The 17891-nt window shown below is 40.8% G+C and overlaps 1 protein-coding gene across 1 annotated transcript; it reads right to left on the bottom strand.

Moving 5' to 3' along the window:
- Positions 1-15629: 15629 nt before the first annotated feature.
- On the bottom strand, positions 15630-17496 carry LOC140889407 (uncharacterized). Its single transcript, XM_073297121.1, has 3 exons — positions 16548-17496; positions 15986-16470; positions 15630-15878 (listed from the first exon to the last, which is right to left on the bottom strand). The coding sequence occupies exons 1-3, from the start codon at positions 17494-17496 to the stop codon at positions 15630-15632; spliced, it is 1683 nt and encodes a 560-aa protein (XP_073153222.1).
- Positions 17497-17891: the final 395 nt, after the last annotated feature.

Genomic DNA, 17891 nt, shown 5'->3' with positions numbered 1-17891 from the left:
GTCATTGTTATTTATTGTAAATACATTAGATTTAGTGGGAGATCAAGATTTGAAGATGAAGGTGGGCCCAGCAGACAATAAAGACAGAAGAAATGTAAATTGGAAGCAAATGTAATAGGATTGCATTGCATACTGCATATTACCTAGGATTGGACTAAGACTCGTGATTGGCAACCACGGGTCGATTAGAAATGGAATCGATCATCCTATATAATATGTGATATTATGGTTGTATGCATGTTTTATACTAAATTGTGTGAATCCGACAAGCATACAAAATTTTAAAAATGATGAGACAAATTTTTATAATTAAAAATTCCTCATTTTAAATATGATTTAAAATTGATATCAAGATAAATAAAGGAAATTTAAATTTGTTTAAATGTTCCTACCTTCCATCAACGATCAATGTATGAGATGCTACCCGCGGATACGGTCCGGCTCATATTATTGGGGGGCCCGTTCGTCGGAAAGCTGTACATTGGATCGACACATGTTGTAAGTTGGGTGGAACTCCCATGGGATCGGCTCATATTATTGGGGGATCCACATGGCGACCGTCCATCACAACTTAATATTGATGGGTCATCTTGACATGTCACAATAATCGGCGTCATATTATTGGGCCCTTATTGGACATGAGGTAAAAACGTGGAGGTTGCTTTGGAAGCAATTGAGCTCTACCTTTTGAAAATTATGGTTGGCTGATATTATTCGGGACTATAAGTTTGTCAATTGGACTCCATGTTCTCACTAAGGAAAACAGTTTCCCGTTTTCACTAGAGGGTAGTGAAATCGTTAAAATAGTGGGAGTGAGATTCATAAAATAAATTTCGCCTATTTTATGTCTTAGTAAATTGCTTAAACAATCACTGATATTTGTCTGTTTCTTTTCAGTATTTCATACAATGAATTCGCGTAATCCACTTTTCTCGATCCTCGAACAAAATAAGTTGACTGGCGCAAACTATACGGAATGGTTCCGTAAGTTGAAGATTGTCTTGACTTCGGAGAAGATGCTCTACGTGTTAGAGAAATCTCCTCCGAAGGAAGCACCAGCTGACGTAAGTCCGGAGGAGTTAGCCAAACTTGATACATGGTGGGACCATGATATCAAGACCAAATGCTATATGCAAGCCTCGATGTCTGATGAACTCCAGAGGCGATTTGAGGACACCGTGAATGCTGCTGACATTCACGTTCAACTCAAGGAACTTTTTGGGGCTCAATCGAGGGCTGAAAGGTTCGCTACTGTAAAGGAGCTAATGACGTGTCGCATGCGTGAAGGGACTTCGGTCCGTGATCATGGGGTACGAGTGATTTGGCTCATACAGAAGTTGGTAACCCTTGATTTGGTGTTGGAGCATGAACTCAACGTGGACTTACTACTTCTGTCTCTTCCTTCTTCGTTTGACGGATTTGTGGTAAATTTCAATATGAACAAGATAGAGGCCTCCCTTGAAGAGATGGTCAATATGCTTGTGACATATGAATCCACATTAAAGAAGGATAAACCGGCTTTCTTGGTGGGCTCCTCTTCTTCTGCTAAGAAGGGGCCAAGTACGAAGGGTAAAAAACGTTCTGCCCCACCCAAGAAAGTCGAACCCGATAAGAAGTACAAGACAAAGGCTTCAAACATGGAAAAATCCAAGGATGTTTGCCATTACTGCAAGAAGCCCGGTCATTGGAAGCGTAACTGCAAAGAATATCTAGAGCAGTTGCGAACTGCAAAGGGTATGTTCTATATTGAAATAAATGTTTCACTTAATACTACTTCTTGGGTATTGGATACCGGATGTGGATCTCACATTTGCAATGATTTGCAAGTGATGACAAGAAGTCGCAGGCTTAGGATGGGTGAGACCCAGCTGAGGCTCGGAAATGGTTCCAGAGTTGAAGCAAAAGCCGTGGGAGATGTTTATTTAATTTTGCAGAACGGTTTTAAGTTACTTTTAAGAGATGTTTTATTTGTTCCAGATTTAATTAAAAACATTATTTGTGTTTCTATGCTTGATAGAGATGGTTATTCTTGCAATTTTGTGAATGGATTTGCAATATTTACAAGAATGAATGTTTAATTGGAAATGGACAACTTGAAAACGATCTATACAACTTAAAACTAAAAGACGTTCCAATAAATTATGTTGATAAACCGGCAACAACAAACAAAAGGAAAATCGATAGCCAAAACCCGGCAAACCTTTGGCACGCTAGGCTAGGTCATATTTCCTCAAGGAGGATGAACAAGCTAGTGGGAGAGGGCATGTTTGATATGTCTGATATTAACTCTCTACCTACTTGTGAATCCTGCCTAAAAGGAAAAATGACTAAATCTCCTTTTAAGGGGAAACCTGAGCGTAGTCAAAATCTGTTGGATTTGATCCATACAGATGTTTGTGGTCCATTTAGAGTTGGGACTCAATATGGCCACACCTACTTCATTACCTTTACTGATGATTATTCAAAGTATGGGTATTTATATTTAATGAAATATAAGTCTGAAGCATTTGAAAAGTTCAAAGAATTCAAGGCTGAAGTAGAAAACAAGCTAGGTAAAAGTATTAAAGCACTTCGATCGGATCGAGGTGGAGAATACTTGAGTACCGAGTTTTTGGACTATCTGAAAGAGAATGGGATTCTCTCTCAGTGGACTCCTCCTATGACACCACAGCTGAATGGTGTATCGGAGCGTCGTAATCGAACTTTGTTGGACATGGTTCGATCCATGATGAGCTTCACTGAGCTTCCACCTTCGTTTTGGGGCTATGCACTTGAAACGGCGGTATTGTTGTTGAACAACGTCCACACTAAAGCAGTGGACAAAACACCATACGAGTTATGGAATGGCAAAGCTCCTAAGTATTCGTACTTGAGGATTTGGGGATGTCCTGCTTACGTGAAGCGGACAGTGGGAGATAAGTTGGATAGTCGATCTAGCTTATGTTATTTTGTAGGGTATCCGAAGAATTCAATCGGATATTATTTCTATTATCCTGCTGAAACAAAGGTGTTTGTTTCAAGGAATGCCACCTTCTTGGAGAAGGAGTTCTTATTGGATAAGAAAGGCGAGATGATGGAACTCGAAGAAATTCGAGAAGAACCCGAAATACAAAATAACGATCCTACACCTCAGGAACCATTGCTGGACACGCCTATACCTAGAAGATCCGAGAGGACTTCTAGACCTCCTATTCGATATGGTCTTCTTCTTGAAGGGGATCAAAATGAACCCGATGTTGGATGTGATCCAAGAAACTTCAAGGAAGCAATTTCTGATGCGGATTCAAATTTATGGCTTGAAGCTATGCAGTCGGAAATAGATTCGATGCATACAAACCAAGTTTGGTCTTTAGTAGATCCTCCCGATGGAATTGTTCCAATAGGGTGTAAATGGATCTACAAGAGAAAGCTTGGGCCTGATGGTAAGGTATTGACCTACAAGGCGCGATTGGTGGCAAAAGGTTATACTCAAAGACAAGGAGTTGACTATGACGAAACCTTTTCACCAGTTGCAATGTTCAAGTCCATAAGAATCCTTATTGCCATAGCTGCATGGTATGACTATGAGATATGGCAAATGGATGTGAAGACTGCTTTTCTTAATGGAGACATTAAGGAAGAAATCTATATGAAGCAGCCTGAGGGGTTCACATCCATGGGAAGCGAGCATAAGGTATGCAAGCTTCAGAGATCAATTTATGGTCTAAAACAAGCATCAAGAAGTTGGAACCAAAAATTTGATGAAACAGTAAAAGATTTTGATTTCATCAAGAATCCGGAGGAACCATGCGTGTACAAGAAAGTAGTTAAGGATGCTGTGACATTCTTAGTACTTTATGTTGATGACATCCTACTCATTGGGAATGATGTAGGGATGTTGCAGTCAACAAAGATATGGTTATCAGGTAGATTTTCGATGAAGGATTTGGGTGAGGCATCCTATATTCTTGGGATACAGATTTATAGAGATAGATCTAAGAGAATGATAGGACTCACTCAATCAACCTACATCGACACCATATTAAAACGGTTTTCAATGGATGGGTCCAAGAGAGGACATCTACCCATGTGTCATGGAGTTTCTCTATCCAAGTCTATGTGTCCCAAGACAGATGAAGAGATAGAGAAAATGACACATGTACCATATGCGTCAGCCATAGGTAGTATCATGTATGGGATGATATCTACCAGACCGGATGTAGCATTTACTCTGAGTGTCACGAGCAGATATCAAGCTAATCCCGGTCAAATGCATTGGAAAGCCGTGAAGGACATTCTTAAGTACTTACGAAGGACTAAAAATATGTTCATGGTATATGGAGGAAGAGAACTAAAATTGGAAGGCTATACCGACTCTAGCTTCCAAAGTGACGTGGATGACTCGAAGTCAACCTCTGGATTTGTGTTCATGCTCAATGGCGGTGCTGTCTCTTGGAAGAGTTCCAAGAAGGACACCACAGCGGATTCCACCACTGAGGCAGAATACATTGCAGCATCAGCTGCTGCTAAAGAGGCCGTTTGGATGAGGAATTTCGTCCAAGAGTTGGGCGTCATTCCTGAAGTTGTTGGTCCAGTCCCGGTGTACTGTGACAACATGGTGCCGTTGCTCAGGCAAAGGAACCAAGGTCTCATCAAAGATCCAAACACGTACTGAGGAAATACCACATCATCCGGGAGATTGTGGAAAGAGGAGACATCACTGTCGAAAGAGTGGCCTCTGCAGACAATATCGCTGATCCACTTACTAAGCCCTTGCTAGGACCATTATTTGACAAACATCGTGAAGCAATGGGTCTACGTAGTATGACTAGTTGGCTATAGGGCAAGTGGGAGATTGAAAGAGTTGGTGCCCAGTGAGCCAACTTGTGGCTAAGGGCTTTGATGACTCTTTGTATAAACAATCTTTTGTTTAATATAATTTACACTTTTATTAATGGCAATGACTTTATCTTTCTTCATATTGTTATATTGTGATATACTATTGTTGTTTTGATAAAGACCTTGAATATACTATAGTGTATGTAAGATGTGGTAGAACATGGGGATGTCTATCATGAAACACATCTTATAGTCACTGTATATTCTAAACTGTTCCTAGTCGATTGAGCCGTCCGATAATAAGGATAAGGGTCGCTCGAGTGTGAGACTAGCATTTGCGATGCAGAGTACCACGTTTCATTGGTAGGGAACATAGAGATGTTCGAAGCATGCAAATGGATATTCATATGATGAATGATCGAACTACCCTATCCGAACTTTCCAAGTGGTTATCACTTATCGAGTGGATATAGTCCGCGGTTTTGGTTGTACACCATTAGTCCTTACTACTTGAGACATCATTGAGACTCTATATGCTAGTACTGTGCTTTGACTCGTTTACCGACTCTATTGGGGTCATCAGGTGTCGGGATTGGGTACAGTTACAACACATGTAGGAGTCGATGCTTTGTTGTCAAGGATTCACCACATACTTGCGAGTGTGGATATCCTATGCGATCTGAGGAGATATTAGTGTGACGAATCTCTGGCCAGAGTACATGATGTGATTTAAGAAATGGTTTCTTAGTAGAACATGCGATGTCACTATTTGATCTTCAAGATGCATTGCATAGTTATCGAATCTCGAGCGACTCTCGATATACCAATGGTTGTTGATTCGATCGGGATATATGGATGAAGGGACCGTACTGTACGCTAACCAAAATCTACTGGTTCTTGTAGGCACTATCAGTGATACCTAGGGAATCATGGGGCGATGTTGCTAGGCGCTCATACCATGATTCGATGGGCAAGTCGGAAATTGTTGTTCCGAGTCACAAGGAGTTGTGAGCCCACGGCTAGCTGTATCCCTGAACCATTGAGGGTCACACAGTGTAATGGATTTTTAATCCCCGTTGAGATAGTTAAATTTAAAGAGTTAAATTTAATGAACGAAGAAGTTGGACTTCTTATTTAAGAGTAGAGGAGTGAGATTTCCTAAAATGACATAGTGATGGGCATTTTTGGAAATCACTGAATTCGGATTCAGAAAAATTTATCTTGACTTTAAAAGGTGCAGAAATGGTTTCTGTGCACATTGGTAAAATCGGTTTATCAATCGGAGTCACGATGAATTTTATATTAATTTCTGAACATGCGGGCTTTGCTTGTCGGGCCTGAACTTATGACTAATGGGCCCTAAGCTGTTAGTGGCCTACATTATAAATAAGTTATTGCAGTACAGAAATTACACATAACAAGGCACAAAATTTTCGAAAACCCTAAGCTATTTTTCTTAAAGTGGCCGCCCCCTCTCCCTCTCTCTACTCGAGAAAAATTCCAGCCTGTGATTTTGAATTACAGTCTGGTTTAACGGATCAAATTCGTTAACTCTCTTCGTAGAAAACTTCTGATAGATTTTCTAGTGCAATCTATCAGAGGGATTAAATCTCTATTCGTGGACCAGATAGAAGAACTGTTCGTCCATCGGTTCCAGGGAGATACAACAAGAGCAGAGAAATCTGTTGGTGTCCAAAATCTCGATTCGAGATTAAAGGTAAAAATTTATAATTGTTATTTAAATTTTTACACACACGTAATTTAATCGTAAAGATTTGATACCCTATATGGAATCGTTCCATATAATAAATAATTTTAAACTTCCGCTGCACCGGGTATCAATCTTGTTTGATCTGAACGCCGCGTTCTCCAACACTTCAATGTTCTGCCAGCATTGAAATATAAGGTTGGAGTGACATGACCTCCAATCCCCCTCACACGCCCATCATATTCTTTGGTCTCAAGTGCTTTTGTAAGGATATCCTCTTTTGTCCCTTCAATTCTCAGCACACCATCTCTTTTTTGTTGGATATAATCATCCTGTCACACAAATTAAAAGAATAATTACTAAAACAATTGTCATTTCAAAAAACATGCTGATTTTCTAAAATGTGAATTCACTTACTGTGAGACCTCGGTTCTAAACATCTAATTAAGGAGTAAACAAAAAAATTAAGCAACCAAGATCTAAGAACTAAAAGCAAAGCAAAGGAAAACCACCGCTCGAGCGCGCCCTGAACAGAGGTGCTACTGATCTCAGAGTGGGGTGCGCTCGGGCTGCTAAAAATTGCAGCTCGGGCGCCCCCCCCTACAGCATAAACAGAACCGCAGAAAAACATGCTTGCAATTCCATCTAAAACTATTCCAATGCAATCCAAATCAACACATACATTAAAAAATGCAGTTCCTCCGATTAATACATGAAGTTCTAGAGTTTAACAACTATTCCAAAATAGAACATGCCATGATAACAACACGGCAAAGCTTGCATGTCAATACAACATAATAACGAAGTTCGATATCTAAACATGTTCTAACAACACTAGGTAGACATGCTGACACGACTTCTAAACCGAGTCTCACTGCTACAACTTTCTCTCGGAGCTAACCATGCCTCTTCTGACTTGATCCTGCCCCACCTGTTGCCAAGTACACATACAAAACAAAGCAACAGCCGGATAACCGATGAGAACGACATTCCCAGTAAAAGCAACATAACAATTTATACGACAATCGACATGCTTTCAATACAACAATTAAATTAATAACAATGTAATGAATGCATGTCTTATAAACCGAGATATCAATCTGATAAACGAGGGATTGCTGCTGTGCTTTTGGGATCCCGAGGATAAGATCACGTAACAACTCACCGACCCTCCCAATCGAGGTGGTGCCACGTATCCCACTCTTCTAGACTTTGAGCAACCATAATGAGTATGCTAGCACTAGGAGAAATACTACAACCTAGGCCACTCAATCATAGTTCCCAAACGTCTAAACAAAAAGGGCGGTTCTGCCCGCTGAAAACAAGATTGGCTCAAGATGAATGCGTAACATAAATATAACACATAAGTCATTTAACAAAAGCCAATACAATCAAACAAGACACAAGTTCCTCATGCTAGAACAAGTGTAAATGCAAGTATGTGATTTCAAAGGGAAAACTCGAGAACCACAGTCCCGAGTATGCTATCCCGCTACGATGACTGCTTTTACCTTTCAATGCAGTAGCTTCCAACTCTGGATACGCTACAAAAGAGACTGTATCAACAACTATACAATCTAACAACAACAAGGCAACGGTTCAAGGAAATGCTCTATACCGTTCTTTGTTCAAATCTCGGAAACGATCAAACAGCTGCTAACTCTGGGCTTGATACCTCCAAACGAATCTGTACGGAGACAAAAGAATGATCAATAACCAAGATCAACTTATAATCCAAGTTCCAACAACTCAAAACGGTTCAAAATCCCCAAAACTCAAACCGACGGCATAACGGCTATAACTGAACAAACCAGCAACGCAGACGGCAGTTCAATACCGATAACAACTCAATTCAATGCTAATACAACAACAACAAGACAAACCCAACAAATCTCAAAACTTCCCATTTTTGAAAATAGCTTCCAAAAATCATAACAATTTCGAACGTCGTTTTATTTCAAAACCGACAGATAATTAACGATCAGAACTCTGTCAAGAACAACATACTCGAATCTAGAACGATTCTAACAACATCCAAAAACTAGAATGTATCGGATCGAATAAGAACTTACGATATAACAGAGCTCTCAGTGCAATGATCACTAATCTGCCTTCATAAAAAAATTCCAACGGACGGATCGAGCTCGGAAGGAAATCTAAAAGCTCAAAACTCCAAAAAGGCATTTCAATGGAGGCTCACGGTCTTGGAGAGGAAGATGGAGTCTTCTCCAATTAAAATCCATGTGTAGATAATATATTAAAATCAATATTTGCGTTTTAGTCCCTGAAATTTCCAAAATTTGCAAAAAAGACCCTGATCAAAATCAAACCGGCTCGAGAACTCTGTAATCTCTGATTAACTCAAATAAACTCATTTAAGATAAAAACGGGGCGTTACAATTCTCCCCCACTAAGAAGAGATTTCGTCCTCGAAATCAATGAGAACCACAACTCAAAGATAGAATAAAGAACTAAAGACAGTAAGAAGAACTCACGTCATCCGAATAGCTCTGGAAAACGCTGTCTCATGTCAGACTCTGTCTCCCATGTGGCTTCCTCGACTCCGTGATGGCTCCACTGCACTTTCACTAACGGAATCAACTTGATTCTGAGTTGCTTTTCTTTCCGATCAAGGATCTGGATCGGTCGTTCAAAATAGCTCAGAGTCTCGTCTAACTCGGCTTCGTCAGGCTGAAGGATATGAGAAGAATCTGGATGATACTTTCGCAGCATAGAGACGTGAAAAACGTCGTGAATACCAGATAAAGATGGAGGAATTGCAAGTCTGTAGGCAAGATCGCCTATCTTCTCGAGAATCTCGTACGGCCCGATGAATCTCGGAGATAACTTCCCTCTCTTACCGAATCTGACGGTGCCTCTGAACGGAGAAATCTTAAGGAAAACACGGTCTCCCTGCTCAAAACTTAGAGGTCGACGTCTGACATTTGCATACTTCGTCTGTCTATCTTGAGCTGACTTCATTCTGGTCTGAATGATCTTAACCTGCTCTGCCATATCTCTAAGCATATCTGGTCCCAAATCTGGTGACTCGGACAAGTAATCCCAAAACAATGGAGATCGGCATTTCTTACCGTACAATGCCTCAAAAGGCGCCATACCGATACTCGCTTGGAAGCTGTTGTTGTAAGAAAACTCGACAAGAGGCAAAGAATCCTTCCACTAGTGCCAAAGTCTAGCACTACTGCTAGCAGCATATCTTCTAACTTCTGGATAGTCCGCTCTGACTGTCCATCGGTCTGAGGATGATAAGCTGTACTTAGATGCAATCGAGTACCAAGTGCCCCCTGAAGACTGTGCCAAAAGTGAGAAGTGAATCTAGGATCTCTGTCTAAAACGATCGACTTTGGCACACCATGCAATCTCACCACATTGCTAACATACAACTCAGTCATCTGATCATGACGATACGTCATCATGTACGGAATAAAACACGCAGACTTCGTCAATCGGTCGATCACTACCCAAATGGCATCGCATCCTCGAACGGATCGTGGTAGCTTCGTGACAAAATCCATAGAAATGTGATCCCATTTCCATTCAGGAACAGATAAGCTGTGCAATAGACCACCTGGTCGCTTTCGCTCTGCTTTCACTTGCTGACAGTTCAAACACCGAGATACAAATCTCGCAACATCGCCCTTCATTCTTTTCCACCAGAACTGACTCTTCAGATCGTTGTACATCTTACGACCTCCAGGATGAACACTGAACCGACTGCAATGAGACTCTTGGAGAATACGCTGTCTCAACTCCGAAATATCAGGCACAACAATACGGTTATTCACAAACAAGAAGTCATCTCTAACCTGGAATTCTGACTGATGCCCAGATCTGACTTTCTCTACTGAAACCTGAATGCTCGGCTCAGACTGCTGTGCTTTTCTGATTGCAATAAACAACTCCGGTTCGGCTTGAATAGCAAACACTCTGATAGTCTCCCTATCTGTTTCAAACTCTAAACCAGAAGTGCAACAATCATCGATCAACTGAGAAACACCAATAGTAGAAAGAGATAAAAAACAAAGCTTTCGGCTCAAGGCATCTGCAACTGCATTCGACTTCCCCGGATAATACTTGATCTCACAGTCGAAATCCTTCAACAGATCTAACCATCTTCTCTGTCTCATATTCAGCTCTGCCTGTGAAAACAAGTACTTAAGACTCTTATGATTAGAAAAGATCTCGAAAGACTCACCATAAAGATAGTGACGCCAGATCTTCAGTGCAAAGACAATCGCCGCTAGTTCAAGATCATGGACCGGATAACGAGTCTCGTGCGGTTTCAGCTGCCTCGATGCATATGCCACCACATGCTTATGCTGCATAAGAACACAACCCAAGCCTCGGTTAGAAGCATCACAATAGACTGTGAAACCTCCAGTACCCTTCGGAATAGAAAGAATTGGAGCACTGGTCAGTCTCCTCTTCAGATCAACGAAGCTAGCCTCACAATCTGGAGTCCAAACAAAAGGCGCATTCTTCTGAGTCAGCTGGGTAATTGTCTTGGCAATAGACGAGAAACCCTCGATGAAACGACGGTAATAACCAGCTAAACCCATGAAGCTTCGGATCTCCGGCACTGAAGTAGGTCTAGGCCAATTCATAACCGCTTCAATCTTGCTGGGATCGACAGAAATCCCATCTTCAGAAATAATATGACCGAGAAAGACAACTCGATCTAACCAGAATTCACACTTAGACAGCTTGGCAAACAACTGCTCAACTCGCAAAATCTGCAGTACGGTCCTCAAGTGCTCTGCATGGTCAGTACGGTTCTTCGAGTAGATAAGAATATCATCGATAAAGATAATGACAAACTCATCTAAATAAAGCTGAAAGATACGGTTCATCAAACCCATAAAAACCGCTGGGGCGTTGGTCAAACCGAACGGCATGACTATAAACTCAAAGTGACCATACCTTGTCCTGAATGCTGTCTTAGGAACGTCTTCCTCTCGCACTCTCAACTGGTGATAACCTGACCTCAGATCAATCTTAGAGTAGACAGAAGAACCCTGCAGTTGATCAAACAAGTCATCTATTCTGGGTAAAGGATACCTGTTCTTAACTGTAGCCTGATTCAATTGACGGTAGTCGATACAGAGCCGCATAGAACCATCCTTCTTCCGAACGAATAGAACAGGAGCACCCCAAGGCGATACACTAGGTCTGATGTATCCCTTGGCAATCAAATCCTCAAGTTGCTCCTTCAACTCTCTCAATTCAACAAGTGCCATACGATAAGGAGCTTTTGAAATAGGTTGAGTACCTGGCACTAAGTCAATGCTGAATTCGATTTCTTGAATAGGTGGCAATCCAGGAACATCTTCCGAAAACACATCCGCAAATTCTCTAACCACTGGTATATCGACCAAAGCTGGGCTAGATTTCAGTACATCAACTGCATACACCAAAAATCCTTCTGCACCTTTCTGTAGCAACCGAGTCATAGATAACACTGAAATCAAAGGAATTCTAGATTGAGAACCCTTACCAAAGAATTTCCACTCGTCGGCCATTTCAGGTCTGAACCGGACAACCTTCAGAAAACAATCGACTGTTGCCCTGTACTTGGTCAAAGCATCTATACCGACAATACAATCAAAATCTGACAACCCAAGCACAATACAGTCGAATTCTAACAAATTCCCCTCAAAACAAAGTTCACAGTTCCTAACTAGTCTGACAGAAACAATTCCTCCACCCAAAGGTGAAGTAACAGCTACTACTGTAGGAAACAATTCAGTTGGCAAAGCATGCAATAACAAAAATTTCTCAGAGATAAAGGAATGGGAAGCACCCGTATCTATCAAGACATGAGCAGAATAACCGAAAATCGAACAGTTACCTGCTATGACATCATCAGGTGCTGCCTGAGCCTGATCCTCTGTCAATGCAAAGACTCGTGTTTGCTGTCTCGGAGGCTGATTTGCACTAGAGTTACCTCCCTGTCGGTTCTGCTGCTGAGGCTGGAAAGAGTGCACTGCAGAAGACTGCCTCTCAGGCTGAGCTGCAGGTCTAGACGAACTCCCACTCTGAGCTCTATCTCTGTTACGTTGAGGGCACACCTTAGAGAAGTGGCCCGGTTGCTGACAGGTGTTACAATTACCAAAGACTCCCACACACTGATCCGGTGAGTGTCTTCCTCCACACTTGCTGCAGTACAAAGATGAGGACCCAGAACTCGGTCCTGAACCGAATTGCTTCGAACCACTGGAACTGGACGAACTGTTTCCTTGCCTCTTAAACTGCTTACCTCTTGCCTTGTACTGATCCTTTCTGTTTCCCCCACTGCTACCACCTTCATACCTCTGCTGCTGGTTCTGATGTTGAGGTGGCTGATTCTGGTACTGAGATGGTTGGTTCTGATACTGCCTCTGCTGCTGAGGTGCCCCCTGATTACCCCTTTGCCTCCACAAGCCTGCTTCTGCTCCCTTTGAGTAATTCATGGCATCCGCAAAGTTGCTAGGCCTGTTGGTGTTAACCAACGTGAAGACATCGGGGTTCAACCCGTTGATGAACTGATCTGCCTTAGCTTCTTCATCTCCGGCAATTACCGGTGCAAAACGCAACAGACTATCGAACTTAGCCACGTACTCTTCAATGTTCAGATTCCCTTGCTTCAGATTTGCAAACTCTGCTCCCTTATCCTTACGATACGAGATAGGGAAAAACCGCTTATAAAACTCAGATTTAAAAAGAGTCCAAGTAACCTCTGTACCTCTACTCTCAAATGCTTTCCTTGTCATGATCCACCAGCTCTTAGCACCACCACGCAGCTGATGAATTACTAACCTGATTCGGCGGTCATCTGTGTAGTCAATGGAATCAAACAACTGATCCATATCATCCAACCAACTCTCACAGTCAACTGGATTTTCTGAACCCATCAACAACGGCGGATTGAACGACTGAAACCTCGTCAGCAAGGTTTCCATAGGAGTAGCTGAAGCATCCAACTGATCAACTTCAGTGCTAGCTTGCTCAGTCGCAGGGATAACTGGCGGTGTGATTTTGTTTATTACTCGACGAGGACCCATCTGATAATCAAAGGTTAGGACACGAGATATTTCAATCGCTACAACCAGTGCCCTTACAACCGCTTGGAATACCGGATACCAGTCGATAACAGAAACAGTTATATTTCAAGTAGATCATGCTTTATAAATTAAATCACAAAACCATGTAATTCAATAACTCTCAATAATAAAGCATGCTCGCATGGAATTAAGTACACAGTTAAAATAATTCAAACACATGTGAGGAGCAAATACACGCAGAATCAATCTACCCGCTCACTGTAGTTCAACCAAGAATCTTAACGCTTTGATACCACTTAATGTGAGACCTCGGTTCTAAACATCTAATTAAGGAGTAAACAAAAAAATTAAGCAACCAAGATCTAAGAACTAAAAGCAAAGCAAAGGAAAAAAAAAATAAATTTAAAGAGGGCCGCGCTCGGGCGGCCAAAAACCACCGCTCGAGCGCGCCCTGGACAGAGGCGCTACTGATCTCAGAGTGGGGTGCGCTCGGGCTGTCAAACAAGCATCTTCAAAGCGTAAATAACATCTCAATGTAAATTTTTTACAAACTCATCTCAAATGTGAAACTTAAGTACTTAATTATTTTCAACCCAAATCCCATCACAGTCTTCACGAATGCATGGTTCATTGTCATCTGCAACATCAACATCCATTGGTGCTAACCCTCTGCTAGAAGACTGATAATGCATTGCAGTTTCTTCCAACTCTTCACCCTTTGTGTATTTAAAGTACTCCCTACTTGGAGTCGCAAGTACAACACTCCATAAAGGATCTTCAGGAGCTTCAATGTAAAAAACTTGCTTCGCTTGGCTCGCTAAAATAAATGAATAAGATTTGTATCCAATTCTATGGAGGTTGACCAACGTGAATCCAAGATCATCTACCTTGATACCATTACTATTCTCCACCCAATTACATTTAAACATCGGAATTTCAAATTTGTGGTAATCAACCACCCATATTTCTTGTATTACTCCATAAAAAACCATATCTGACACGATAGGATGTTTATCCTTTGCACTAGAAACTTGCATTGTCTTTGAAACTAAGCTGACTACGGAGTTTTGAACAACTCGCATATCATCACGCTCTCTTGTAGCATAAGTAACCCCATCAATCAAATAACTAGAGTACTTTAAGAATTGCTTGGAAGGTCCACGCGCCATCCACTTTAATCTTTCGGATACTTGATAAGTGGAATGATCATCAACACGTGCAACCTATATTATTTATGTGATAACTTATTATTTATGCACAGTCATGATAATAAATGTACGCCAATTGTGATAATAAATGAACTCACACGATCAAGCAACCAGGTACTAAACGTTCGGTTATGCTCATCCTGTAACCACCTCTTGGACTTAGCCCTTTGTGGAAATCTTGCATTCAAATATGCCATGTGTTCCCTATTCAAATTATTATTACGAGTAAGCAAACATGTAGATTTAAGAAAACTTAATGAACATATTAGTAAGTGGAAGAAATTACTCAATATAGCGATCAGTGTCAACATCATTTTCCAATACATAACGATGTGCTTGTTGCAACTCATCCTCAGCAATGGATTGCACAATTGCAGCCGACAAAGGTTTAGTAAGTTCTATTTGTCGATGACTTGTAGGGATCCCAATTGTGTGCAAACTACCAAGATAGTCTGAGCAAAATTCAACCGCCTCTTCAGCAATATAACATTCAGCCATGCAACCTTCCGGTCTATTGCGATTTCTCACATAACCTTTCAAAATCTTCATGTATCTTTCAAAGGGATACATGTACCTATACCAAACTGGGCCACATAATTTCACCTCTCGCACAAGATGAACTGTTAAATGAATCATTATGTCAAAAAACAAAGGTGGAAAATACTTTTCAACTAAACACAATATGATCACAATCTCTCTCTGCAGCTCATCCAACTTTGAGGGATCCATCACTTTATTACATAGCTCATTGAAGAAGAAGCACAAACGAGTGATAGAGTCTCTGACATGTTTGGGCAAGACACCACGTATGGCCACTGGAAGTAATTGCTGCATTCAAGTGTGGTAGTCGTGTGACTTAAGGCCAACAAGTTTCAAGTCCGTCATCGAAACAAAGTTTTTAACGTTGGATGAGTAACATGTAGGTAATTGCATTCCACACAAAGAATTCAAAATCTTTCTTTTCTCATCTTTTGTAAGTGTATAACATGCTGCTGGCAGAAAAGATTTCTTCTCCCCCATCACTGGAGCCAAATCTGTCCTCAAATTCATTTCAGCAAGGTCTAATCTAGCTGCAATTCCATCCTTTGTTTTTCCCGAAATGTCAAGCAACGTACCAAGAAGACTTTCACAGACGTTCTCCAATACTCAAGTTCAAAGAAAATTGATTTCTTTTTGAAGGATGGTTTTACATCATCCTTCGTGGACTGAATCTTCTTTCTCATTTTTCCCCAATGACAATGAATTCCATCGAATTTTTTTAACACTTCATCGCCACTCAATGGTTTGGGTGCAGGGTTGAACTCTTGGTACCCATTAAATGCCTTTCTTTGCCTTCGATAAGGATGATTTGCAGGTAGAGACCTTCTATGGCCTGTGTACGACATTTTCCTGCTATGTTTCAACCTTTTTGAATATGTTTCTTCACCACAAATCGGACATGCGTGATATCCTTTCACAATACATCCTGGCATGTTTTCATATGCAGGAAAGTCATTGATGGTCCACAGCAAGACAGTTCTGAGCGAGAAGGTTTCTTGTCTATATGCATCATATGCTTCAACACCTGTATCCCATAGGAATTTCAAGTCATCGATTAGAGGTGCTAAGTAAACATCGATATCATTTCCTGGTTGTTTGGACCAGAAATCAACATTGTGAGCATCATAAATTTTCTCTTCATACACAACCACGGGGGAAGATTGTAAGTGATCATTAAAACTGGCCAACAACTATATGTAGAACTCATCATACCATGGGGATTGATCCCGTCAGCTGAAATGGCCAATCTAAGATTTCTTGAATCAGCAGCAAAATTTGGCCACTTGTGATCTACTAATTTCCAAGAAGGTGCATCAGCTGGATGGCGTAAGTATCCGTCATTAAGTCTTTTATCAGCATGCCAAGTCAGCTCCTTGGAAAACTCCTTATTCCAAAACATTCGTACAAATCTCGGAATTGGAGGGAAGTACCATAGAACCTTTGCAGGAACTCCTTCCTTTATCGTATCTTTTTTGCCCATCTTCCACCTTGACATCCCACTAGTAGGACAATTGTTCATATCCTCATACTCCTTCCGGTATAAGATGCAATCATTAGGGCAAGCATGGATTTTCTCATAAGTAATCCCTAATGCACACAAGCTTTTCTTTGCATCGTAGAAAGATAAAGGCAATTCGTTGTCATCTGGAAGCATTTCTCCTAACAAATTGAGTAGGTCGGTGCAACTTTTGTCACTCCAACTATATTTGGCTTTCAAGTTGAATAATTTTACAACTGCAGATAACCTTGTAAATTTACTGCATCCAGGATATAAAGGTTTCTTAGCATCTTCAAGTAGATTTTTGAATGTGGTTGGATTCTCAGCATAACTATCAAATGCAGCATGTACCATATCTATTGGTTCCTCGGCGTCAAACTTTGGTACATCTTCCCTTTCTTGATCACGATCATTATTTGAGTTCTTCATCGCAGACCTTTCACCATGCCATATCCAAGTATGATATGTCAAATCTATACCATTAGAATACATGTGTGCCGTTATAGTCTCTACCTTTTTCTTCTTCAGATTACCACATTTTGTACATGGACAAGATATTACTTCCCGATCCTCGGAATTTTTTATTGCAAATTTCAAGAAAGACTCTACTCCATGCTCATATTCCCTTGATAACCGAGACTTTGACATCCATTCTTTGTCCATTCTTTTAGTAAGTAACACTATAGAGAATAAAATATATAATGTTAATATATATATTTTCAAGCTGATGATAACCAAGACTTTGGCATCCATTCTTTGTCAATTTCAGGGGACGCAAAGCACATCATTGGCAATTTCAGGGAACTTCTTAAAGAGCTTTAGTATTTTCTGATTCTGATTTTTATACATATCATTGGCAATTTCAGGAAACGCAAAACAAATAATCCATCTTCTGTTTCACCAATTGAGCAGCATATTCATTTAAATAGAAAAAAAATAATTACATAGGTTAGCCAAACATTAACTAGAATAGCCATCAGCTGGAGTTGGTAGTAATTTGGTGAGAAAAAAGAGGTATAACTCAAAGATCATCACCAAAAAAAAACAAAAAGGTTGTT

The sequence above is a fragment of the Henckelia pumila genome, chromosome 3, assembly GCF_033568475.1.
Source record: "Henckelia pumila isolate YLH828 chromosome 3, ASM3356847v2, whole genome shotgun sequence".
NCBI classification, from domain to species: Eukaryota; Viridiplantae; Streptophyta; class Magnoliopsida; order Lamiales; family Gesneriaceae; genus Henckelia; species Henckelia pumila.
The sequence above is the reverse complement of the archived record's forward strand: the minus strand, read 5'-3'. Positions and strand labels throughout refer to the sequence as shown.

Excerpts from the sequence above, each read along its gene's own strand:
- LOC140889407 (XM_073297121.1), bottom strand. The coding sequence starts at position 17,496 with ATGGACAAAGAATGGATGTCAAAGTCTCGGTTATCAAGGGAATATGAG. Across the intron at positions 16,471-16,547 it reads TGACGGGATCAATCCCCATG|AGAAAATTTATGATGCTCAC; the intron begins GTATGATGAGTT and ends TTGTGTATGAAG. Across the intron at positions 15,879-15,985 it reads TTCAGTCCACGAAGGATGAT|GATGGAATTGCAGCTAGATT; the intron begins GTAAAACCATCC and ends GGAAAAACAAAG.